The 27833-nt window shown below is 38.0% G+C and overlaps 2 protein-coding genes across 5 annotated transcripts in view; both read left to right on the top strand.

Annotated features, from left to right (window-relative positions):
* The first annotated feature begins 1811 nt into the window (after nt 1-1811).
* LOC128022200 (putative leucine-rich repeat-containing protein DDB_G0290503) lies at nt 1812-15846 on the top strand. 2 transcript variants are annotated; one of them, XM_052609515.1, is made up of 18 exons: nt 1831-2468; nt 4505-4672; nt 4766-4866; nt 4948-5062; nt 5172-5243; nt 5485-5600; nt 7617-7773; nt 8009-8121; nt 8266-8359; nt 8464-8742; nt 8919-9050; nt 9995-10147; nt 10430-10647; nt 10817-10985; nt 11119-11241; nt 11557-12303; nt 12705-13992; nt 15233-15846. In XM_052609515.1, the coding sequence occupies exons 1-18, from the start codon at nt 2046-2048 to the stop codon at nt 15283-15285; spliced, it is 4521 nt and encodes a 1506-aa protein (XP_052465475.1). In that variant the 5' UTR covers nt 1831-2045; the 3' UTR covers nt 15286-15846. The 2 variants fall into 2 exon arrangements, with proteins under 2 accessions (XP_052465476.1, XP_052465475.1); XM_052609516.1 differs by lacking the exon at nt 15233-15846 and having other exon boundaries at nt 1812-2468; nt 12705-14340.
* A 1287-nt stretch (nt 15847-17133) lies between these two features.
* LOC128022198 (signal-induced proliferation-associated 1-like protein 2) overlaps nt 17134-27833 on the top strand; it is a 63686-nt gene continuing 52986 nt past the window's right edge. Inside the window, exon 1 of one of the 3 annotated variants that reach the window (XM_052609511.1) lies at nt 17134-17273. The gene's annotated coding sequence lies outside the window, so the exon portion shown is untranslated. The remainder of the gene's footprint in view (nt 17274-27833) is intronic. The other 2 variants (XM_052609512.1, XM_052609514.1) reach the window with 2 other exon arrangements.

The raw sequence follows: 27833 nt of genomic DNA, 5'->3' as shown, positions 1-27833 counted from the left end.
ATTATTTTATTTACTTACTACCATGTCTGTCTGTGGCAGGGACCATGATGACCTCATCTTTTATCTACTTCATTCTCTCATACTCCTTTTTCCTTCCCCCTCCCTCGCAGGTTTACAAGGTTCATGTAGGCTACCTACCATCTATCTCCCTTTTACTGTCTATCTCTATCTCCTGACTCCCTAAACAAATAGCTAACATTCCACAGATCTGAAGGACTGATTAAAAACTCAAAAACTCTTCAATAACAGTAGATAAAATGTTTTTAAAAAGCATTATAAATGTATGTCAGGATGCATTTTTGACTTTATTAGTACTTCATGTTAAACAGATTTTTTTTCTTTTAACAATTTAACTGAGTAGCTACATCTTACTGAAGGGCTTATCATGATAGAAGCTGAAGAAACAACTGTGGTAGGACATTTTAAACAGGCGTTTAAAGCATTACGTCAGAAGTACTTCGAGTTAGACCATAAGTCATTCATCATCATCTCAAATGTCAGACTGTTGCACAGTCAAAGGATTTACCAATCAAAATATTCAATTTGATGTTACCTGCAGATTGACTCCCCCTGTGGTTGTCCCTGCATAATTATTCAAACAACTTTGACTTTATATTGTGAGAATAAAAACCCAAGAGAAGCCTAAAAGGCAGTACCGAAGAAAAAAAAAAGATCTGTAGGGAGACTCTGTGACTAAAGGCTTTGTTCACACTTTAGTCTGTTCATGAAAAGACAAGCTTAAGGATGAGCCACATCGAAAGGAATCCAAGATCATGTTGCTGCATAGATTTTCACTCAAACTGGGCTGTTGTCTTTGAGGAATCTCTGTTCTTTGTACAGCAATGTAGATTTGGCACAAATAATTTTAGGTCTAGACAAGCATTAACTAGCCCTATTAGCCTATCTTGTATAGTGATTATTGCTGGTGTGTCATTATGTTTCATTATGTTTTGTTTTTTGACATGTTGCTGTTTATTTCCTTTTTTTTATTTGCATGAAACACTTCAACTAATATTTTATTTCAGAAAAAAAAACAATACCTTTAGGTTGCTATGTTGCTTCACAATCATAAACATATATAAGCTATATTATATTATATTATTGATGTTTATATATTGGTCTCTTGTGGCTTACTGCTATATTATGAACTTTTAAGTCTGTTAAGTAAACTTCATACTAATTAATTAATTAATTAATGAAGTGTCAGGACCATCAGCATTTTGAGATAAAACTGATCATTTTAGACAATTGCTACACAGTAGCTTATTCCAACACACTGCACCAAACACCTGGTTTAAATCAGAGGAGGGTCACAGTTAAAATGTGCAATGTTTTCCCCTGCTGCTGCTCTGTAAACATTTAGATAATAGTATGAGGCAACCACTGTCTAAAGCACTTACAGCCTCCTGCATCTACTCACCTAGCAGGAAGCTTGTTGCAGGAAGCATCCAAGCACATGCATCTTTAGATTGATTAACCAAATATTCTATAACATAAAAGATCTGTGAATTGCATGCATGCTGTATGAAATCTGACAAAAGGAATGCATGAGAAAAAAAAAGAAAGTGAAAGAGAACAGCTGAGGAAAAATATATGACATCATTGTTGAGAAGCAAGGCCTCGGAGAGGGCTCGACTTTGTGTTTCTGACTCTTATCTGCCCGCTACGTCTTATTTGGGGAGGAAGCTTTTACAGATTGGGTTTACAGCCCTCTCTCTCTCTCCAAATGGGGCCATGACTGAGTGTGATGACCTCACCCTGTTTCTCCTAAACTCTCTCTTACTCCTCTCCTCCCTCACCCCCTCTCGCTTTCTCAAAGTCTGTGCAGGAGTGAGGCTGGAGTCACGTTCTCCACAGTTCCTGCAGTCTGCATCTCAAAAGTCTGTCTACAGTGTCTCAGAAGACTTCAGAGTGGACCATTTTAGCTTCGTGGACTGACTCGGTTTACTCAGGCTTGTAACTTGATTGGATGTACCAGAAGGAGGATTCTTTTAAACATTGAGAATGGTGTTTTATAGTTTTATGCTTATTTGTTCCACGATCAGATGATTAAAGCAAGAACAGCAATGAAGAGGATCCAACCTTTCACTATTGGGACCAAGTTATCTGTCCCATCCGAAAACAGATGTCTGGATTATGCGAGCATCATGCTTCCTGTACCAGTTCTGGACTGCTGTGAACTAAGAAATGACTCAAGCAATGACGATTCTCCTTTCCATGAGGACAGAGTGTCCACATCTACACCTGTGGAGGGACTTTCGGACGATATTAAAGAGGGAGATGACAGGGACTCTGTGTCCCCACCGGCTTCCTCCAGATCCATCAAGAAGATAGCTATGTGTGCAAATGTTGAAAACCAGACTGTCACTGGCTTTAATGTGGCAAACTGTGAGACAAACAAGCCCACTACTTCTACTGAAAAGCTGTTTCTTGTTGAGGAAAGTGACAAGCACGGTGCACAGCTGGAGGTGAGCAAAACTGCTCTGTTTGCATGTGGTGGACATTATATTCCTTAGCTAGAAATTCTTTGCACACATAGAAAAAAACAGTACTTTAAAGTAATATTACAAAATATTACAGTCATTCATTTTTTTTTATCAAATTATAAAATATTAGTTATAATTGTAAATGATAAAGTTGTTTGTGTGTGAAAGAGTAAATATATATTTCTACAGCTTTATCATTTAAAATGATAGCTAATATTTTATAATTTCATTCAATAATTTCATTTAATTTCAAACTTAAAGATGATACATGCATTAGATAACAAAATAAAGAAAGATTATAACCAAAAGGTTTGTTGTGTTTTAAATAATAATTATATAATTAAATTCACAGAATATAAATTATATATATATAATATATTAAATAATATATTATATAAATATTCTTTATTATGTAAAGAATTATATATATACATATATTTTAATATTAATATATATAAACACACACACATATCCCACTTTAAATGATTCTCACTGAATTCAATTATAGACTTACAAACAGAAACAAACCAAACTCTACACTTTTCAAATGTAAACATTTTTAGTCAGTTGGCTTTTTCTTTTCTCACAGAGGTCACAAACCAACAGCACAAACACCAGCCCCATATTTGTTATTCTCTCAGTCTCTCAACATTTTTTATGAGCTGTTTATTACTGCCTGCCCATGCACAGTCTCCACAAATGTCTGCGAGGAGTTTCTCACTGCAAAACTTGAAATGCAACTTCTTATAGCACAAATGAGTACAACAAGAACACATTGTCTTATTGTGAGAGAAGAAAAAGAAAAAGAAAGAAAAATCTGTGTGGATTACTACAGTTTTGCACACTGTGCTCATTGAGATGAGGTCATAGCCAGGCCCTTCATTACACAAGCCCACAGTCGAGATGAACTGGTAATTTCCCCATAAAAATGCAGAGTAGTTCCAAACTGGAACACACATGGAAGGATCTGAGTCTAAACTGATGATCAGACACTAATGATAAAAAATGATGTTTGCTATTAGTTGTGATGTACTTTATGGATAAATAAGTGCCACATTATGTTGCAGTATTCCACAACTTATACTTGATTCCCTTTTTTGTATAAATGGTAAAACAAAACTACAGGCTAAATGTTGAAGGGCAAAAGGTGTGGTTTGCGCACACTTAAAGAATTTTAACACCATGTCCGTAGATGCAGTCATCGCAGTGGTGCAGAATGCAAGTTAAGCAATGCAAGATCTGCAACATAAAACACCACCTCTGATAGATGAGATCATTATTTGGCAGTACCACACCTTGCTGCAGGCTCGTGAATTTTTGGTGGGCCAACAGACTCAGATCCTGCTATTATTGTGTTTTACCCTCTAAAATACATCCTAAAAATCCCCTGGCTGTCCTAAACACAGGTGCATAATCATGAGGTGTTCACTGTGGAGATATCTGATACCTCTGAAGGGAATGTTTTGGCATATCATCTTGTAAGTAATCTTTTCGAATCAGTTCAGTACTTAATCTGTACTTCATGTACCCAAACAAACAAAATTGAAGAAAAAAACAGCTGAGAAACTGCAGAAGAACCAGAACTTGGCGCACAAATCGAATTAGTTGCAGCAACATAGAATTATGTAAGACATCTTGGAAGATTTACAAAATGAAAAATAGTCTGTCGGACTTGGCGAAGAGTACAGATGAAAACCATAATAGAATATTACTGCTACAAAAAAAAAAAAAAAAAAACTCACAATGAAAATATTTTTAAATGCAAGATAAATTGATAAATACTTAGGAAGCTAAAAAAAAGTTTCAAATGTGTCACCAAAAAATTTTTGAATCCACATAAACTAGTAAAATAGGTATTTTCACTCAGAATTGCTAGCAACACATTGAATTCAAGTAGACAGTGAATACTGCAATACTTCAAGTGAAAAACTGAAATGTACTCCAATAGTCATTCTTTAATTTACAACTTTGAAAACACTGTGTAAAGCTCATATTCTAGCCGCTATATATCTTTACAGACTGATCCATGGACTATAGGAAGAAAGATAAGGAACCTTCAGTATGATTACAGCATGCCAACTTTCCCACATGATCAACCGGAGGACACGTCTCACAGCCAAAGGAGAGATTTCAAAGACTTTGAGAACTCTCTCATCCAACTGACGACGAGTCTGGACTTGATGCAGGTTAAATGCACCATAATGATGTTTCTGTTTTGATTATTAATGTGTCTTTTTGTACCATTACCTCATGTACTCTTAATTCATCTCCTCTGCCAGGAGGACCCAAAAAGACCTCTTCAGAAGAAGACAGATGCTGTAGATTTAGGATTGGAAATGTTTAGAAGAAGACAAAGCCCGGGGGACCACGCTGACAAATCGTAAGATTTCCTGGCACAGTGTGGAGCATAGCGCATTATTACTCTTTTGTTAGTGACACAAAATGCTCGCTTTCTCTACAGGTGGCTGAAGTTGAGGTCACTCCTGAGGGACTATCATCAGGATCTCATGTTAGCTCTAGATGTCTCGTCGTTTTACCAACAAGCCGACAGCATCATTGGCACCATCAACAGCGAGGTTGTGCAAACAAGGGTTGATTAGTTTTGGCTTTTAGAGAAGACCTCAAACTGTCTTTATAAATCATGATTGTAATACAAGTCCTGATCCAGGATGAATTTCGTTGCAGAGGAGCCGTGTATTGGCAGGCGACATCCAAAAAAGCGACAAAGAGACCAGAGAAATCGCCTGTCAGATCAACGTAAGTCAACCCATGATCTCATTAGAGGACATACTGTCTCCTTATGTAAACCTGAATTTGAGAACATCAAAAAAGTGTCACAGTGCCACAGTCACTTTGTGTTTTTATATATGATTCTGAACTCAGCCAGACGGTAGACGGTTGTATTAGTCTCACACACAGACTGTAGCAAATTAACTCCAAATGAATGATGTCATTTCCTTCCATGACCCCACCCCTCCCTGGACAACTCTCTTTCCAGATGCTGAATGAGTCTGCGTGTTGCCTGTCAACTCTTCACCCAACCCTGGCCAAAAGAGTTACATGCAAACAGGCCGAGGTGAAGGAGAACTGGGCACTTCTGCAGGACTTTCTCCGGTAAACGAAAGTCCACTCACTCCCATTGTCCTCCAGTGAACAAAAAACAATAGTAAACAAAGTATTTGAGCGCAGTGATATCATATGCAAGGCTTGGAATAGTAAATGACATCATGCTTAAATGGAATCCATACTTGTCAAGATGCAGGAGTGGAGCTGACATGTGGTGCAGTGATGTAATGTTATGGTCTTTTATTTTGATACTGACCTATTGCAGAGTCTTAGATCATAGATGGTAGATGTTGTTTTGACCCAAATGCTATATTCTGTTTCACACACTAATTTGTTTAAGCATTTGCCAGTTTATGTAATGTTTGTTTCCATTTAAAGTGTGATTCTGTATCCAGGAAGACAAATGTCACTTAAGAGCTAACACAAATATTATTCTGCATACTTATTGAGTGATTTTTAGATAATCTTTTTATTAAATCATGCACAACTGGTTTAAAACATTGCCAATACCATTATAGAAAGCTGTAATTAGTGGCTGAGCTAAAGTTGTCACCCTTTTAAGTTACAAAATATTACATTGTATTATAGCTCTTATCACAGAACAGTGAACAGCTTTAGACACAGAATTACATATATATTCACACCATTATGGAAACTCAGATTTGAATGGCTTCTGCTGAATAGTATGACTTCTGAAAGTGTCAGAAAAAAAAGACAGAGGGAATAAATGACAGACAGGGAAAGAAATAGAGGGAAAGAAAGGGTGGTTATGGATGAACAAAGGCTGTAACAGAAGAAGATTTAGCCTCAGCTCTGGTGCAGATGTGAGGAATAGCTCATATGTATGGTATGAAGATATGATGATGGAGACAGGTACTCTGTGAAACCGCATCAAGAGGAATGTAGCCGTGCAGAGAGGAAGGAACTGATGAAAAATAACTGTCTGAATGTTTGTCATAAATCTCACTACTAAGGCAACAATTTCAGACTGATACAGAAAGATTTAACAACAAACCAGAGTCAAATAAGCCCTACTTATAACTTTCTTATACTTACCTTTTATTTTTGTGTTAGCTTGTAATTCTATTTGGACTGAGGCTATTGAAAATTCACTTTTAGCAGATACATATATTGATAAGACTTTAGTTTTAAAAATATTTTTTATTACTTTTTATATTATTTAATTTTTCTTGGAAAACGTAAAAGATTACTCATGTAGTTATGACTTGTACTACACAAAATTTGTCCAATTGATCTTTGTAGATTTTTTTGTAAAGTCTTTGTAGAATGCATACATACAGAAATCATGATTCAAGCCCCCCATCCCCCCACTCCCCCCAAATTTTCAATAAACTAACCAAAACCACACATACACAAAAATCTCCCAGTGGTCTTAGAAACAAATGATTTGTTGGACCAATATATATATATATATATATATATATATATATATATATATATATACAAATAAATTACTAGAAACTGAATAACTTTGGAAACAATTTGAAAATCAGGAAGGAATGTTAAATATTAGTATATATTCCAGTATTAATAGGTTTCGATAATGGGGCTAAGACCTCTCTCTATCTCCAATTGTTATTCGCTAACAATAAATTGCTTCTTCTTTTTTTAATATGGAAAAATTATCACAACTTTTTTTGAAAAAAGAAGCTGCTGCATTGGCTTACATGCAGCCAACAAAAAAATGGATACACCCCTTTTAGGCTCTCACTGAATCCTCTATCACTAACTATGAGCTAACCAGACAAGAAGGAGGTGACATCATTGCTCACGAAGACTGCCAAAAATAACATCTTCCCACCCCCAGAACAATTGCTGCAAAATTTTGTCCAGAGTTACATAACCTGCAAAGACATGATGCTAGTGTTCTGTGGATAATTTTATATTTTCAATCTGCAAGTTGTTAGCATGAAAAGATTTACAGTCTACTGACTTGTATGGTCTAAAATGATGATGAAATGTCATGATATGTTTGAAATGTTTTGAAGAGTAATGATGCCCCAGTGGTGCCATTAGAGGTAAAGTTTAGTTCCACTTCTACAGGAACCAGAAGACAGATGTTTCTCCAAAATGCCCGTCAGTGTTACCCGCTGATCCTTTAACCACATGCCCTGACTCACAGAGCTTTGCTAGAAATGAGGGTAACAGCGTAATGGGAAAAGACGTCAAAGAAGAGCAAAACCGTCTCCGAGGATTTGAGGTTAGCTGCAGTGCCTCCAAAAACATCTGCAAGCATGTGATTATAAATGACCAGTCATGACCACATAGAAAAAAAAGTCGATTGGTCTGAAATTTCTGTTTGGTGAGACAATCTTTTACCCTGAGGCTAGGTTTTTTCTTACCACCCAAGTCAAAAGATGTCACCCCCATACCTGTGGTATGCATGAATTGTATATGATTAAACTTAATCTATGCCTGAACATGTATTTGTGCAGACACATAGGATGTGGAGTCCGGTTGAGGAATGTTCTGTAGGCAGTCGGGACTCATTGTCAGAGAGCAGCTGTTCCAAGCTGGACAATGTCTCTGAAAAACAGGACAGGAAGAGGTGCAATTAATTTTTAATTTCACTATGAATCTGTTGATGACTGATGAAGTAAATGATCCATAAATGTCTGATGTCATTTCATGCAATGGATTTCAAGATGCAGTTGTTGAGTGAAGTGTTCATTAACACATAATGTTTTCGCAGCTGTATCGGCCAGAGGGCTCAGACAACCCCTGTTTCCTCTCAAGATTGTCTCAGACCCAAGCTGTTGAAGGAGTCGACAGCATCCACTGGAACTGTAATACAATTTCAAGATTTTTTTTTTTTCATAACAGTGCACTAAACTGATATATAAATGATCACACTTATCTCTTTCCATCCTTTTTTGTAAACTGAATAAAGACTGAAGAGCATGACTGTTCAAAACAAAGACAAGACTTCAAAATAGAGGAGCTCCTAAGCCAGGTGGAGGTCCTTTGGGATGCTCTGCAGGAGAAATATGGAGAAAACAATAAGTTGGAACCAGCGGAAAAGGAACAGTCCAGAGATAAAGCTGCACAGATGGTGTCAGATCTCACCGTTTCAAACCATCTCTCAGAAAATGTAGAGGAATGCAGTTCAGGAATGCTCGAAAAGTTCCTTGAACTGCTGGATCACAGTGGTTGTCACAAATTAAGTCAGGTAAGCCAAGCATCATGACCTTCATTAAAACTGTAATGATACCAAAACCTGAACATGAATAAAAGAAAAGTAGCTTACTCAATTTCAAGCTCATAACATGGTGTGTGTTTGTGTATGATTTTTTTTTAAAATGTGATGAATGCAGGACCAATTACACTGATGTAAATCTGCTTTAGGATGTTCCTGGATCTCTGCATAGGCAAGAAATGGCTGAGGGTGCAGAAATGTCACTAAATCTACCGAGCCATCAATCTGAACAAGAAAGACCCCAGAAGCAGGACCAGATCACTAATGATCTACAAAGCTCGGTAAAAAAATAAGCTACAAAGCTCAGAGCTTGTTTCACAAAGCAATGTCCAATATCAACGTGATATTAGAGATTTACATATAAATAAATTAAAAGCACCATATTCAACTCATTTATATCACAAAAATGACTTTAATAACATCTTACGATGTATATACAGTACTGTGCAAAAATCTTAGGCCACTAGTATTTTCACCAAAAAAGTTATTTCTATGTTTTGCTGTAGTGTGTCAGTAGTAAATATCAGTTTACATTTCCAAACATTATTTTTGCCATTTATTGTAATAATCCAGTGATATTTTTGTTTGCACAAGGAGTCTGACAGCAGCCAGTGCTCCACACAGAGATCTGATCTCATCAGTCTGTCTGGAATAACATGAAGAAACAGAACAAACTGAGACAGACTCAATCCAGAAGAACTGTGGCAATGTCTCCAAGACACTTCAAGAAACCTACCTGCAAAGCTACCTGAAAACAATGCACGTGCACCTAGGACAAAAGCTGTTTTTAACACATAGTGTGGTCACACCAAATGTTGATTTAATTTAGTTAAGTTAATATAAATTAATTCATAAAATCTATTTATGACATAATTTTTTGACGGCGTCCTCACCTTACAGCATTTTTACACAAGCCCCCAAAATCTGCACAGTCCTGTAGCTTTGCAGGGTTCTTGAAGTGTTTTGGAGACATTGCCACAGTTTCTTCATGTTATTCCAGACAGACAGATGATGATGAGATCAGATCTCTGCGTGGAGCACTGGCTGCTGTCAGACTCCTTGTGCAAACAAAAATGTCACTGGATTATTACATTTAATGGCAAGAATAATGGAATGGGTTGCACAGTACTGTTTTTTTTTTAAGGCAAATGTATTAATGTCACTGAATTATATGATGAAATATAAAACCAATTGACATTTAATTTAAATATGTATCTTTTCTCAGCTATCAACTCTAACACTGCGGATAAACCAGCACCTCTGCCGCTGTGCTGAGCTCAGTATGGACCTCCTGGACATAGAAACAGAAATGGCTGTGCTTTGTGACCCTGAGCTCAGTGGTCTGGAGGGACTACAGGAGCAGCAGGATGACCTAGAGGTCAGATAATGAAAAAAAAAAAACTTTACTAATTGAATATGAATAGATATTAGTCACTATTTGAATGACCTTAGATCAGGAATGAACCTTTGCCTGCAATAGTTAAAGATGGGACCAGCTTCTTAGGTATTAAAAGATTAAACACAATTTTAAATTATTTATAGATTCTTTCATAAAACATTAGTTTTAAACTGCACCCTGAAATTGATTGAGTGAGTTTCTGTTTGACATTTTAAGTGATAAACATCATGCTAAAGAATGCATTTCTTTTGTCCCACAAAGGCTCATCATAATATCATTGAGGGAGAGGTGAGAGAGGTGGAGAGACTGGCCAGTCAGCTACAAGTTCATCCCCCAGAGCAGAGAGACCCTCTCAGGGAAGAGGTTCAGGCGATCCTGCAGGCTTGGGAGGAAGTAGGCCGCAACATGGTTGAAAACAGAGGGCGCCTTGAGAAGTTCCACCAGATTCGGGACTACTTTGAAAACTATATTCCCATGATGTAAGAAGAGAAAGTCTGACTAATTTGGGTTATTATACCTAGTGAATATTTCATACTTAATGCCGACAACTTTAGCAAGAAATACTTTCCCATCTGTGGTCTCGTTATCTTAATTTAGTTTGGGACTAATGTGATATTTTGATACAGTCGCTTTTCCTGTGCTCTGTAGTACGTGGACGGAGAACACCAGATCCTGTATCCTTGCTGGCAGCTCTGCTTGGAGAGAGAGTGAAGTTGCAGAGATTGAGCACGGCATTGAAACAAAGCTGGATGAGTTTAGCAAACTAGCTGCAGCTGCTCAAATGCTTATGCAAGACGAGAGTCAATTTAAAGACATTGTGAGTGTGTGATTGATTTACTTACAGCTGCCACATGGTTATCTAAAAGCGATGTCAGCTGTCTAAATATGCAGCGTCCAACCGCAGAATGTTCGTTATGATGTTTTCTTGATTATAATCTTCCTGTCTTCAGATCAAGGAGAGAACAGATGAGTTGCAAAGCATGCTGGGATGGATCCAGGTGAACTGGCATGCTCAAAGAGAGCAGCTTATAAGAAACCAGAATGGGAGACCAGAAGATCTTGTTCAACAGCAGGTTTCTATAATTTTTTCAACATCATTTATTAATAAGGATTTAAAATAAATCAGGGAAAATGTACAGTCATGTGATCATAATGACAAAATTAACCCCACCAGGATCTTGTATTACCCTGAAGGGGTTAATTTTAATAAGCCTTATTGTTTAAGAAGAAATAGTCATGCAAGAGATATGAAACACAATTTTGCACACCTATATTGAAATCATTTACAATCAAAGAAAAATTCTTCAATTGACCATTCAGAATCCTGCATTTATTTGTGCAATAATTTTTGTAGTTAATTTTCCATTTTATTTTTTTTTCTTGTTTAGGCCATGCCTGTCAAAATACCTTCTAATAGTCAGTGCATTGTAAATGGAGAGGTCAAAGGAAGTGCTACTGAAACACAACCCTCTCAAAACAACTTTGAGCAACAGAGTGGGAGGCATGATGTGTCTGGTTTTGTTAGTCAGGAGTCCTGCCTTTCAAAGACACCACTAGGCTCTAGCATCTGTCTCATTTTGAGCTTTGATGAACAGTCTTCGGGCATCAACCAAGTGACAAAGCAATGGTCACCCAGCAATAATGAAATACTTGAAGAGTCAGCAAGCAGCATTCAGGGAAACAGATGTCAATCACAAGACAAAAAGTCAATGCAAATGCAAGAACCACAAGAAATGCTTCAGCTGAGATGTCCAGATGAATTGGTCACGAGTAAAGAGACCAAACAGATGTCATCTTGTCTGAATCTTGCACAGTTGCAAATCAAAAACCAAGGAGAACCAGACCAGTCACTAAGCAAAGAGGAAATAGCCAGCCAATTGTCCAAATTTAACATTGAATCATCAATTTGCAATCACCTACCAGAGAATCTGCACCACAGCAACAAACAAACATATCTGCAGCTATCACCAGACATTGATAACATGCAAAATCCAGAGCATCAATCGCAAAAACCCCAGTCACAAATCTACAGTCAGAACTTGATGCAAAAATCTTCACACAACAATCTAGAAATTAACCAAAACCAAAGTGACGATCACCTGAGGCATGAAGTGCCGACTGAAATCACTCATAGAGTAAGTATCACTTTGAATAGTGTGTAAACTTCAGACACATTCCAAACTCAACTCAAAGCTTCCACACAAACCAGACATGCATGTGCTTATTATTCTCCCGGCTCTGTGCATCCTGTCCCATGTGGTAAAACAATGACCTCATGATTTAGTTTCCATGGCGTGGCTTTGAAATGCCTCCTGGTGGTGTGTTTTGTAATAATTCGCTGTGAAGCCTTTATATGCCATATAGGATTTATTAACTTGGCATGCAGTCGTATTAGTCATGCTTCGGCTATTGCCATCACAGCTGTGTACGTATGCATTCAATTTTAATGCTTTCAGAATGTGTTTGGGCCATTATCAACTGGCCGTAAGTTTGGTTTTATAATATTGTAAGGTTTGCATTCAATTCTCTTTTGCAGGTGTTCACGTATTTGCATGTCTCGGATAATTACAAATCCACAGGGCGAGTCTTGGAGGTTGAATCCTCAACACATGCAGCAGGACGGGGCGTGAGAACCTCTGCATCAGGTTCCTCCTTAGTTCAATCGTTCTCCTCTCTTTGGCAAAATGTTTACAGTCACAACGGATTCAAGCCAAGTTCTTTGTTCAAGCTGAAAGAGCCAATCAGATGTAAGGAGGAAATCCAGCGAAGGAGCTCTCTGCATGGCACTGTAGGATCGGAAAAGTCTGGCAAACCTTCAAGCATTTTCAGGCGAAGGTGTAACACTTGGCCAGAAGGAGAAAGGAGAGCGAAAGAAAGTCAATCAAACTCCAAACTTCAGGTTTTCATTAAAAAAAACATGTTGCCGGTGAATTCTGTCATCAGTAACAAGACTGACTCTTTTCCAGAAGACAATTTCCCTAATGCTGGCAAGACTTCGAGTGGACCAGTTAAAAACACCTGCTCTTATTTGTCTCTAGGATCCACTCTTAGCTTCAATCTTCCAAAGTGCTTTCACAACAGTGTCTTGAACATGGAAAATAAACAGGAGATTCAACCTGCCCAGATCTATGATGACTCAAACAACCAAACATTACCCTCAGCTGGAACGCCACAGTCAGAAATGGAGGTGGAACCAGTGATTCATACTAAACAAACTGAAATAAACCTTCATATTGAAGATTTGGGCAGCACAGAAGAACCAACCACTGAGCCTGAGACCCAACAGTTAAACCAAGTTTATGAAAGCATGGGGCCTGTTCTGAGGGTTTTCACGTCGGTTGAATATGAAGAACCTGATAATGTTTCCTCCAGCCATCACGAAGCCTCTTCTCCAGTGGTTAATGGTTCCACCTCAGTCACTCACTGTAGGCATCTGTGTCCTTCTTCATCAGGTGGTCACAATTGCTTAAGTGTTTACACTAAAATTAAAGACTTGAATGGCCACTTATATTACACATCCAAACACAAGAAGACAAACTTGTTCCCTAACAGCCCAGTCTCTCGTAAGAGCGGCCGCATCATAAACTGTGGTGTGAGGGACTGTGCAGTGTGTTTCAGTGATACATTGAAAGAGACAATTGTAGACTGTGCAGAGAAACCTGACGTCAGCATGGAGGAGCTTCTTAAACCAGGCCACTGGCTATTCCAGCAGGAGGAAGAGGAACTGGAAGATATCTGGAGAGGAAGAGTGGGTAATCTCACTTCCAACTGTACTGTGGAAACAAATACGGAGGAAGAGAAAGGAGAGGATTCTTACAATAAAGGTTAATGACTGATATTGAATTTAGAAATGAATACTTTTATTCATCATGGACCTTTTAAATTGACCAAAAGTGACAGTAAATACATTTATAATAAATATAATAAATATTTATATTTCAAAATAAATGCTTTTTTTTAAAAGCAGACTGCAAATTCGCTCCAATACAATCCTTTTATGCATTACTGTTCAGACATTTGGGATAAAGTTTTTTTTTTTTTTTTTTAAGAAATGAATACCCTTATTCAGCTAGGATGCATTCCATTTATCTAAAGTGACTGTAAATAATGTTGACATTTGTAATGTTAGAAAATATTTATATTTCAAATAAATGCTTAAACTTTTTATTCACCACAGTATCCTGAAAAAAAAATGCATCACCTTTTCTACATATATATTAAGCAGCACAACTCTTTTCAACTCTGAATAACAAAGCACAATTTCTTGAGCACAATATTTTACAATATTATTATTTGTTTTACTACATTTTTTGATAAATCAATTCAGCCTAGTTGAGGATAACAACACACATAACACATATAAATATTGTCTAATTGACTGGCCGACACTGAAAATTATTTGATAGAATATAAAACAATAAAGTAGTGCTATTCTTAGGAGATAATATAACATCATATGGTTAACTATTGCCATATTTATATTAATGACCAGTGGCCAGACTATGTGACCTGCCAAAGTGTGATGTGATTAGCAAATAGCTCCATCTGTTGGGCAAATTATGTGAGTGTGTGCGAGCTACAGCTACGAATGATAACATATCTAATAAAATATATGAGAGTTGCAATGGAGAAGTACAATCTATGCATTAATATGGATAAAGAGCTCATGGACGTTTAATAGAGGGACAACTGTATTTCTGGATGAAGAGAGAGAAAAAAAGACAGTGTCTGTAACTGCATTATTTTTATGCTCCAGTTATTAATCATGAAATGATGTGGCCTTTATTACACTGACAAATACTCGAGGCTGTAATAATGACAATATCTCATGGGGATAACATTGAAATTGATTGCCATGTTTGACAGCTGTGCTGGGCCCAACACACAGCTTTTGAAATTAGGCCAGTATTTCCCTTTAGACTTAAAATGTGCTTAAAATCGAGTATGTGAATGAGTATATGATATGACACATGCAGATTTAAAACAAAAGAACAATTACGTCTCCTTTTTTAATGCCAGGTTAATAGCTTTTCTATCTTTTTTATTCTTTTTTATTAATTGCAGGGCTATCAATCAAAACCAACAGGGGACAGGTAGCCCCCCCACTCCATGGATGAGATATAACCCCATCAAAATGGATTATTTCACACCTTACCATTTATCTGCTGTACATTTAGTATGCGGAAGTTTTTCCAAATTTTGGTTGTATTCTTCTCTATATCATAGTGGTAAATGTAACTGTAGAGGTTGATCTAAGATCACCTAATAGACAATACATTGCAGATACACAAAAGCGGTTTGAAATTTCATTGGCAAACTCCAGATGGCGCCCTTGTCACGCTTTATGCGTACTGTGCAGCATTTGGTAAGCACAGAGGAATGAATGGTCAACCCATGTTCAATATAAGGCACCTCTGTGCACACCTATTTAGAGCTAACAACAGAATCAGCAGGCCCAGAGACCTCATCCTGCTGATCCTGTGGAAATAATATCTAAACATGGATGAAAAGCCTTGCATATGAATTGCACACTCCTTTAAAACCAGTTTCCAATGCAATAAGTTGTACATCTGAGAAAACAGTTTGTAAATCACTATTGTGGTGCATATGTGTAATTGACGGGATTATTACTGTTTTGTGTGGTCATGTTGATTATGTTCTTCACTATTTTGCACAAAATAAACCTGAAACCACATAAATGTCAGTGTGATTTATATGCTGATTGCTTTAAGGTAAGGAAAACATGGATCGTAATAAATGTAGGTCACTGTAAAAGCACTTTACAGTCTTGGAACCACAACTCTTGACAGGCTATAAGATGACACACGTCACAGGGTAGCTGCCATCAGACCTAAAAATAACCTGACATTTTACTGGAGCGTGTAAGATTGTTCATGCCAATAATATGAGGCTTAAATATGATCATAAGTCAACTTATGACAAATTGGCCCTCTCTTGCACACATTACGAAAGCGATGCTATATAGAAAATGTTTTATAACGATCACAAATGCTAAAATCACAACAAATGATATTTGGGAGTGGATATTTCATGCCACTTATAGGGAACACTGTGTGACAATGGAACGAAATTCATCGAAGACTGCAAATATACTGTGTAAACAAATATATGTTGTGAAAATTAGTGATTATTTAATCTGTTGATGCCATGGTAAAATGATTTTACATGATAGTATATGACTTTTATTTCTTTTACTTTTTACTTTAACTTAAATTTTAAGTAGCCTACATACTTAAATGCAGTATTTAATTAATACCAAAGACTTAAAGGGATTTTGTAAATACTCAATAATGATTTCCATGCATTATGCACTGGATTCACATCCATTCCACTGTTGCATAATTTTGCCTCTAGGCAACAAACACATTAAGCAAATCCTCATTAAAATTGTTTATACTTTCAAACATCACTTAAAATGTGAATCATATTTTTTGATGTGTGAAAATCACCAAAAATATCCTTTAGAGCAAAAATGTCTCCTCATAACGAATAAGTTAAAATGACCATGATGATGTAGTTAGCGTGAGCAAGTCAAAGCTTTTTACTTGTTTGCTAAATGTCATCTCTTCGTTATTAATGGCTGTCTAATATGCATAATGTGCTTTTTACTCTGAGGCAATTTCGTGGATTAAATGAGCGTTTACAATTTAGAAATGCATAAATCAAAATGTAATTTAAGAAGTGGACTTTTTTGAACGTATTCATCCATAAAAACGGTAGTAACTGCATCTTTTGCACAGTAAATGCGATTTTCTCCTTGTCAGACATAAATGAGTCTCACAACATTGTCCCAAACAGCCCCTTTAAAGTCACAGGGCGAGATTGACAGGCCAGATAGCAAATGATACGCCTCTATCATAGGAGGCGTGGCTCTGTCTGCCCCACGGCGAATCAGCGAGCAGCACAGGCGGGGTTTGTGCCGGTGGGGCTGTCAGTCAGCCGCTCGCTGCGTCCTGTGTTGAGTTGTGGCGCTTCTATTGTGGAAGGCGCGTCTCTTTGGGAAATAACGCGTGTATTGACACAGGGAATCGTTGCTTTGTATCATTTTTACATTCAATTGGATTGTCGTTTCGTGCTTGGCGAGGTAAGATGACAAACAACTGAATCTATCTGTTGTATAATTGAACTTGTTCTGAAATAAACTTTTACTCAAACTCCGCGGAGTTTAGTGGGGTTTGTCCACACAGATCCATCCGGGTCCACAGCGCGTGTTTTTTGTTTTAACAAAAGATGCTTTTAGCAAAGCAGGGGAAACTGCTTTGTTTTAGGTAAAGTTTATTTGGTTTTAAAATATGTGCCGCTGCTAAGGGAGTTTAGTAACGTTAGTGTTATTCAATCCAGTGTTTGGGAATAGGGGAGTTAAAAAGCATCCTACAATAACATTACCTTAATACATGTGATTGCACTCTAGGAGTTGTAGCTACATTATGTGATTTGTGTGAAATGTTGAATATTTATTCGCTTTGTCGTTTTCTTTGCACTTTAAAACTTGATAGATCGATAGTTCACTCAAAATTAAAAAGGTCTTCATTTACTCCCCTTCATTTCATTTCATTTCATTTCAGACCCTCATGGTGACTTACATTCTTCCGTAACACACAAAAGTAATCGACACGAGTCGTTATAGGCCTATATATTCCAAGTCTTGTGATGCCACGCTATATCTTTATGTGAGGAACAGGCCAAATTTTAGTCGTTATCCACCCGTCATCCGCTTTATTAAACGCTGCTACCGAATTGTTCAGTCAGTGAATTGAACTCCAGATTCGGATCAGTCTGATTCATGAACAAATCATTCACCGTGTCCGAATTTGCCTACTCCCCTGCTGTATTATAAGCAGAAATCAGGAGCATGACACAATGCGCAGTTTCATGAAACCCTGTGAACAATACCTGAATGACCTACCCTGTGAATTACCATCGTCAACTGTCACATGACAATAACAACATGAGAAGTGTAGCCTAGGTAGCCTACATTTGGATTATGTTAATAATAATGCATTATTATATTATTAAGTTTTCAAATGAAGTAGGCTAACTTATCAATGAGTATGTGGGTTTGGATGCATTCTGTGGTTCGAAGTGTAGAACAAGTGATCACTTTGCTATCCCTTAAGGCTGATAAGCTATTACGAGAAAAAAAAAGAAAAAAAATATATATATATATATATGTATGTGTGTGTGTGTGTGTGTATTTATACTGCAGACAAAAAAAGCCTTTAATTTCATTTTTTTTTTTTTTTTTTAATTCAGACTCACTTTTTCACAAATTGTGTATGGCTGATTCTCCAATGAACTTGCCAATAAGTGCTAGGGCAGATATCACAATCTTCAGTGAATTATAACTTAATTTTTTCCCCCTCACACAAAGGTATAGTAGGCCTTCAGGCAAGTTGAAAAATAACACACAAGTCACAGGGACTATTTTTGTTAAATTTATGCTGATTTTGTGCCATCTTTGAAGTGTTGTTATTTATTGGCATTAGATGAAAAAAAAATTTTTTATCTCCTATCTCCACAGAAGAAAGTCAGTCATACAGGTTTGAATGACTGTATAGTTGTTCATTTTTGTGATAACTATTCCTTGAAAGCCTTCAGTCTACAACAGATCCTATACATTTTCAGTTTGAAACAAGGGAGTTTTGTGATTGCCAAAAGGAAATCAGTCATTTTAGTACAAATGATTATCTTCAATCTTATATCGAAAATGCTGGTCTTCATCCTAAGAGAGATCAACTGAAAGTACTCATTACTCACTGGTGTTGAAAACCCTGCAATGGTCCGAAATGGCATGGTCTCACATAATTTGTTTAAAAAAAAATGCTTAAAGAAAATTAGTTTTTCATCAGTAACCTTGGTAGCCAAATGTTGCTTTGAACATCTTGGCAGTCTACCCAGTAAATCTGCGGTCTTATTTCATCTCCTGGGTTTGGAGGTTTTGATGCCCAAATTGGAGGGGTTTGTGTGCTTTTCAGGCTGAAACCCTTTGTAGCTCCGCTGTCTTTGTTTTAGGCACATCCATTATTCAAATTCAAGCAAATACTTTGTTCTCATCTGTTAGAAACTGAGTGGCATGTAAATGAAATGTCTTCATCAAATGGAGACAACAGATATCTGCCCAAATGTCTTGTTGCATGTCAGATGAGGTGCAGATGGCTCTGAATGCTTATCTAATGAGTTTGCTGTATATTTTATTGTTAATTTAATTATCAAAACTCCAATGTAATTATGTTCAGTCTAGCTAAATTCAGTCAGAAACACTTGGGGGCCAACCAAGAAACACATCTGTGTCCTGTTGTTTTCAGCTTTAAAAATGTTGTGCTGTTTCTGTGAAATGTTCATATTCTCACTTAAATGGGAATATACTGCTTTAAACCTCTGAATGAATAGACATGCTGCTTTTTGTGGTCATTTGAAACCCCCTCAGGGTGGATTAGAAGTCAAACACCCCAAATGTCTGACAGCAGGGAACCCGTCAAAATCACTTTCCTTTCGCTCAGAGGGTTCAAATCAATGGCCTTTGTGTCGCTACCACTGACAGAAAACAGGCCTGAGGGCGATTAGTTTGTGTTAGCAGATTAATTTCCCCTCTCTCGGTGTCCTGGCAGGCACCTGTCAGCACTGAGGGACTCTTCACGTGGACCCTGTGGGACTTTTCAGTTGTCCCGACATAGTGCGGTCAGGGTAATTAAGTCTTGGATCTTTTCTTTGCGACTCTCTGGTCTCGTCCCTCTGGCTTTATACCTACCTTGAGATCTTAGGAAAAGATCAGCAGATGTTTTTCAAGTGGTTAGTGCAATGCAATTCAGCAAATTATATTAGATGCAGCTGAGTCTTAAGTTTGCCCTAGACTGACCGTTGATTGACTTATCTAATTATTGCAAGACCCGGTTGACCCTAGTGAGCAAATCAGAAGACGCCTCCCCCTTTTCATTGTTCATAGGCGACTGTGTTAGTCCGGTGTGGGTGGTTGTGAATGTTTGTGTCTGGCTCCTTGGGAGGAGGACTCGGTTGTTTCCTCTGTGCATCTCTGGTTCCCTAGGGATGGTAAACAATCAGAGCATATTTGAGCGCCCAGATTCTGCAAAGTGGGGCAGATTATGTGCATAGTTTTCATAATTCACAGATAATGGAAAGGAAATAAGTTTGGATGTGGTTCAAGTTTACCAAATCAAGGTCAGGAGTTGAGAACACCTTGGGGAACAAGATCCAAATGGCTTAATTCGAAGACTAAACAGTCCCTGCTCTAAGTGTGACCTCTTTCTAAAAGAGTTTGTCTTTTGCTTCTCTCGAAAAGGAAGTATTTAATTATCTCGAGACTCGGATCGGATGTTCTAGTTCCAAAGCTGTTTGCCCGTCTGTAAACTCCTAAAATAGTCACTCATGTCCATGCAAGACCCTCTTTGTTCATTGATTTATTGTGAGATTATTTTCTCAGAAGAACAGAATGGTTGAATAATCATCTGGAGATCAAGAAAAGCTTTTGAAATGACTGCTGGTAGCAAAATTTGTTCTTTTGAAGTAGAGTCTGAGAAGAAGATGACAAAGGATACATTGTTATATTTTTTTAAATTTTATATATATTTTTTCTTTTTTCACTGATGGATAGCATCAGGAGAATGCATGGACACAGACAGGGATTAGCTATGGCCATCTGTTGCCCGAGGAATCAATAGCCAGACCTTTCTCAGCTTCCCTGCATGGGTACAGGAAAGGATCACTGCACCACTCCATCAACTTCAGTTTGGCCGAGAGTGACCTCGGATACTCCCTTTTTATCGAGTGCTCGATCATACACTGACATCTTAAACAGGACAACGACTCCCACTCTTCCAGTACCCTGCATGACTTGCAAATTTCCTGTTAAGATGAACAATTGGTTTAAAGTACTCAGCCAACTGCTTATGTCAATTCTTAAACTTTACAAATGTGCTTTTTAACAAGGCTGCCATATATTTGACACTCATTTGTTAGTGTTTACCTGCATTTTCTGTTAAGCTTTCTCTACTCATTCTAAAATATTTACTTGTTATTTGGTGTCCCAGCGGACACTTACATTGCAAGAAAAGGTTTCCTTTTAGTTGGCCATTGAGTTCCCAGCTATTTTCTTCCTTCACCCTTTCTCTGTTGTGGCTCTTTTTGAAGGTGTCGACACAATGGAGTATCTTCTTTTGACACTTCCGCAGCCTGGAGGTTTGGGGATTCGGTTTTCAGGTTGATATAGAGTAAAACATTTCATCCTTACTGCGGTAGACAACCCAATAGAGCTGATGCCAACTCTGACCACCCTCCTCACTTCTGCCTGAGTGACTTTCCTGACATTCCTGGCAGAATTACCTGGCCTTAGCACCCTGCATTTATGAATCCAAGACATTGTGTGGCTGGTAGACTAGAAAAAACAAGCGTATGAGCATTATTTTGTGTTGATACTCTGTATGTTGTTTCATGCCAGGGTTTGCTATGAAGCATGGATGTGTTATCTCAGAACTTAAAGGTCAGGCTTTAGGTGTTGTATTGCAGTCATACGACTTTAACAGAACTGTTAAAGATCATCACAGAAGGAGGAAACTGCCTGGTATATGAATGCTGGAAATTTGACGGAAGACCAAGGCTTGTACTGGAAACTTTAATGGATCTTAATGGTTCTGTTATTATATTACCAAATGACTTCTCTTTTATTTTCATATCCGCATTAGAGCTGCATGATTAATCAAATGTGATTGTCATGTGAATTTTGTTAGTGAAGCAATTTCTGTAATCAGCAGTAGTGGTCGACCAGTATATTGCCAAGGCTGTTATATTGGCTGATATTTGCCATTTTTCAAATATCAGCATTGGGCGATACGTTTTTCTGCTTGGCCAATGTTTTCGAGGCATGACTTTTATTTTGACAGCACTGAAAGCGGCAGTGCCTGAGCGCGCACAGTGCTTACACTCTCTCTCTCTTGTTCATCGTCATCTTTAACATTTCTGTCTAACATGGATAGAAGTCTGTCTAATAATCAGATAGAATGGTTAAACAAAGGAATTCATGTATACAGAAAGTATTATAAGGATTGCTTTTATATTAGGTCTATTAGTAATAGAAAGGCAAACATTATAATACTTTCTCATTTGCCATCAGCCTTAAGCAAATATGCATTTATATAATTTAAACAAATCTTTGAATGACCTATGAACATTTAATTTCACAAACCTTGCAAACTTGAAGTGAAGTGTGCATTTTTATCCAGCATGATCACGTGCTCTTTGCGTGATGGTCAGTCCGTGTGAATTGAAGGCTTTGAACTTTAAACTCGTGATTTTAAATTATGCATGTTCTGTATGTAAAATGAGTGTTACGCATGAGATACGCAGGACAATCGCAGCTTCTGTCTAATCGTGATTTCAATTCCATTTGAATTAATCGTGCAGCCCTAATCCACATACAGGATTGCTCTTCAATGTTCTACCTACTCCAATACTCTCCATTTTAAAGGAATAACTCATCAAAAAGTTTCCTCAACAACATTTTGTTGTATGACTTGCCTTCATTGGAACACAGAACAACAAGATATTTATCCAAGATAAGTGTGTTTTTATAATGTATCAAAATTGTATATAATATTTAATAGCCTACAGCCCCTGCCTCATAATAACCCCGCCATCTTGGACCATTCCCTCTTTTCTGACTAATGCAAAGGCCCATGGGAAAGAGAGCCAGGCTGCTGGCAATCCCTATCAGATGCATGGAGCCATCTGCCTCTACACCTGACACTCTAACACTCACTTCCATCCATCCAGTTGGGTCTCAACCCCACCAAATGCCTTTTCCTGATTAACAATGGTTTCATTTCAAACCCTTTCACTCTGGCTTATACATTCCCGCCATCCTTTGGGATCTTCCCTTTTCCTTTCCACCTGTTCCGTGAGCGTAACCTCAAGTGACAAGCTGCTCAATATTTAAAATGACAAACGCTACGAAAAACAAGAGCACTGGAGTGCAGCGACTGCATTGGGTTCTGCGACATTTGTTTCCATGTGGGGATTTTGTTTCGAGTTGGGGACCAAGATTGAAATAGCAGTAGATAGATTTCCACAGTTCCACTTTGGCTGAACCGAATCTCATTCAAGCATCTATGCTCATTGTGAGAGGAGGAGATTTTAGGAGGTTGGCTGACGCACACAGGGCCTTCTCCCTCTGGCTTCTCTCTCTCTCTCTCTCTCTCTCTCTCTCTCTCTCTCTCTCTCTCTTTGAACCAGATCTCTGTTCTCAGTGGGACTAATATGACTCTCGCACTTGCTAAGTGGACTCTTTGGAGGTTTCCACCACAAAGAGGGACTTCAAATGGGGACAGGCGAATCTACATGAAGTGTTTCGAAGACATAAGCATCCCCATCTCTCTGTCCGTTGGGTGGGTGGAAACATCAAACCTTGAGCCTTTCATTAACATCAGCAGACTGAGCCAAGCTCTTTCACAATTAGATTTTTTTTTTAATTTCATAAAGTAGGGGGAATTGCCGCAGAAGCCTTCAGGGTGAAAATTTGAGGAATGTCACCTCTTAACAAGTCTGTAATTGGTTCTCAGATTTCTTCGATTCTACCTGGAGAAACATGGTATGACTAATCAAATGATTGACGGGGAGCTGAAAAAAATGAATTATGTGCACAATAAGGCCTTGCATAAGGTTAACAGCTCCCGCCAAGTGTTCAGAGAACAGTGGCTGTGTTGTACCTGTGTCGGTTGTCATGGAGGCGTGTCCCAAAGCAAAGAAAGCGATAAAGGCTGCTCAGTACCTGTGAAGTCTGTTTTGCAATGTTTACCCTTCATGATTCATGATTCACCATTTCATTATCTTGTCTTGACTTCTCTGCTCTTTTGCCCTAATTCAGATTCTGCTCAAATTCATCATTGTCTTTTTGACGGATAGTAAAGATGCACAGTAGACCGCTTGCAAGGTGGAGGATGGCACAGCGGTCTCCTTCACTTTGCATCATTGTTGTGGCTCATTAGGCATTAGCTTCTTCTAGCGTATTTGCGCAATGATTAAATGCATTGTATGCTAGACAGCGCCCCCTCCACAATGCAAGTCGAGTGGAAAGCTTATTATTTTTGCCCTACTTATTATTTTCTCCTTGCCAGGCCTGGATGTATAATTCCCATGACAGTGGGGTTGTTTATCAGTCATGCGTGTACAAGGACGATTAAACGCATGTAATAATCAGGACTCTTAATTTTAAAAATCTTTTAATTGAACTTTATATACACATATTTCGGGACTCTGTCTTTGGCTGCATTGTTGTGGACAGGACTGTTTCAGGCAGTCTTACGCTATGATCACAGTCTGTCCTTGCTACAGTATATCTCTCATCTGAGTACTAAATATGTACCGTGGAGATTTAGTATGGCACTTCTAGATGTAGTTTACATATGTTGGTCATAATCAGCAAGGCTATTTGTGGCTGAAACAGCTGTTGTTTGTTGCGGCAGTGGTATAGCTGCTGCTATTCTGCACACACAGCAAACCCTCACAGCCCTTTAATAAATCATAACCATTTTGTCTAAGAAGGTAATAACTCAACATGCTCCAGTCTATTCACTTTTAAAAGTCTTTTTAAAGACTTCTCTTTTTTCGGACTAAAGGCTAAGTCCATTCTTTTTAAGATGTGTAAATACTTTCTATCCCAGTATAATGTGGAGCGGTAACTTAATTTTTGCTGTTCATTGTCTTTTCTTTCTTTCTTTTTCTTTTTCTTATCTTTGGTTGATTAAATAAGTGGCCTGAAAAGCAGTGGCATGATTTTAGGGTGCAAATACTAGTAAAAAGCTTTTTGGAAATATATTGTTTTTCAGTTATTTTTCGGTGCCACTGTTCACAATCACAAATTTTACCTTTAAAATAACAATTGTAGAAAACTTTTCTTGCCCCCGGTTTGGTGAAGATAGTGGTGAAGGTGACGTCCTGTGACCTTCTACTGGCCACTTCAGCAGGGACAGATGGACAGGTTTATTCTGGAGGTCAATGTGCCTCTTTCCCCAGGGTTTCCTATTTTTCAGTCTTATTGATCTCGTCTCATCAATGGATGTGTCCACATTGGTTTGGAATGAATACTGTTGCGTATGCTTCAGCCATTGTGCTGAATGTCAGCAAGGTCACCTTTAAGCCCTCCTAGTTTGTTTGGGTGCCTCAAGGGTTTAACCAGTGAAGGTCATAGAAGAGACCTCTTAATATTATATTTAAAACCAATTTATAATTTTATTAGTATTTTCAAATCGATCCTTACACTTTGATTGGATGATCTATGTATGAGTCGCTGTATTTTAAACATTTAGCAACAAAGAGCTGTTACCACCAATTTGTGAAAGCAATAATCCATTTGAAACTTTGGTTTACACTGGATTGATAATGTTAAGGGTGTTTTAGGCTCATTGTATCTTGCATGCCTCGTGACTTATTACTTTATTGTGCATGCTTTATTATGTGCACCACTGACCCATGTAAAATCGGGCAATGCCATATTATTCGTCCAATTGTGAAAAATCTATATGTAGCACCATTTAGAGATAAACATGGAGAAACAAAGGGATTAACTCAAAAGAGGTTAATGGTTCACAACCTGATGACCTGTGCTTGCTGTTGGGTAATACCCCCAGATCCATAGGCCAGACCCCAGACAATGTGTTGTTTCCATGGGTTTTTTGGTGGGGGTGAGATGGTTGACCTGTTGTCCTCCAGATAAGAAGAGCAGATTAGTGTCTCTCCCAGCATTCCTTCTTCCCACTGTAGCAAATGTGATGCCCGAGTAGGAATCCTATGGGAATTTCTAGTAACACTATGGATCCTTTCTTTTCCACAGGTTTTCTCTTTTTACTTTTAATCTCACCCATCATTCTCCGCCTTTACAACTGAAATAAGATGTTAGGCTTCATGATTTTCTGGAAGCTCCTATGACCTAGAAAATTAGAGACATTTGTGCAGGAAATTATGGGTGTGATTATGGTGGCAGGAAATGGCTGTCGGCAATTAAAAAAGATGAGGAGAAAACACGTGTTGCCTTGAGACGCAGGTGCAGCCTCCAGACTCTTCCGTCAGCTCTCCTCACATTAAAATAAAGATAACAACTCTGTGTTTGTCGGAAAGGGTTGTGGGTGATCAAAGACCTCGCTTGATCCATTTTCGGACACCTAAATGTCATCTAACGCACTAGATTAGTAGTTTCAGTTATGCGGATCGTTCTGGCTGAACATTTCAAAATGGTGAAGTGATGACAGATGTTCAGGAAGTGTTGATCTGCCATGCTTTGTCTACTCACAAACAAAAGATAAAATTTTCACAAGTTGTAAAAGAAATCTACCTACATTTTTGAGAGATTTCCTGTTGTTAGGTTTTATTTTTTCATTCTAGGAAGTAATAAATGCAGATCTAGATGTTCTCCTGTAACTGTGGGATTAAGTTCATGGAATTTGAGGACTTTTCTCTGCTAATGAAAACGAGAATCCAGGGTAGTATATCGCTCTGATTTTAAAACATGGACCCTCTGTAGGTGTTGTGATTTTTTTTAATGCTGATCTTGGTTCACCTTCTTCTTTGTGTATGTCACACAGCACTACCAATCTCACATCGGCATGAAAGGGCAGCTGTTGTCTTCGACCTTTTGCATGTTCGACAATCTTCACTCTTTTATTGTCTTCCATCAGTTCAGTTGACTAGCCTATGTTTCAATAACACAATTATTTCTATAAAATCTTTGGTCACGGGAATGATGGGATTTTTACGAGCCAGATGTGTCATTTGTACAGACGGCAGTGTATTTGCCTGTGCACGAGACCTGCTTGGTTCGTTTAATTGTTTTTTTGTACTAGGTCATGTTGTGAGATGGAGATTGAGAGGAGAAGAGTTCGACAGCTAGAATATGCATGAATGTGCAGCTTTTAGGGTCTAATGAGCCACTGAGCTTGCAGCCAATCAGGCGCTGCAGTTCAGCCAGTTCGGCCTGTTTTATGTATTGAATGAGCTTTGATGTTTGAGAGAACGTGTATTGTTTCTTGTACTTGGAAGGAGGAAGAGGTTATTGTTACGGTTAGACGTTTCACTTCAGGGCACTGATGTGTTGTGTGTTTTGGTGTGAATGTGTTTACTTGAGTCTAATGCCTTTTTCTGACTCAGCTAGCAGAGTGCTGCTTCAGCTCACTGGAGCCTATAGATGCACACACACACACACACACACTTAGCATTCACCCCAGCCTGACTTCATACATCCCATTCAAACACCAGGCATTACTTTATCACTCATTCCCAGCTGGGGCTATTTAAGTGTGCTTCAAGTCGGTTAGAAAATGTTATGTCTTTTCTTGTAATGATTAATTCTGTTATTTTTTTATTTTTTTTATATTCTATTTTATTTTGTATTTTACTAATATTGTAATTTATCATTCAAAACTTTATATATTCTCTATCTTTTATTTTTATTTAATTCACATTTTTATAATGCAGTTCAGTTGAGGAGCAAAGTTGCACCTCACTTTTGGAGCTTTTGCTTCCCATGCAGCTTCTAACTAAATAACACCTCCTGTGCGACTATATTTTATATATATATGTATTCATCACTCATATTTCCTGCATGATTCACTCATAGGAATTTGTGTGCCCTCATTAACCTTAC

The sequence above is a fragment of the Carassius gibelio genome, chromosome A11 (genome assembly GCF_023724105.1).
Source record: "Carassius gibelio isolate Cgi1373 ecotype wild population from Czech Republic chromosome A11, carGib1.2-hapl.c, whole genome shotgun sequence".
NCBI lineage: Eukaryota > Metazoa > Chordata > Actinopteri > Cypriniformes > Cyprinidae > Carassius > Carassius gibelio.
This window is presented reverse-complemented; position numbering and strand designations above follow the sequence as displayed.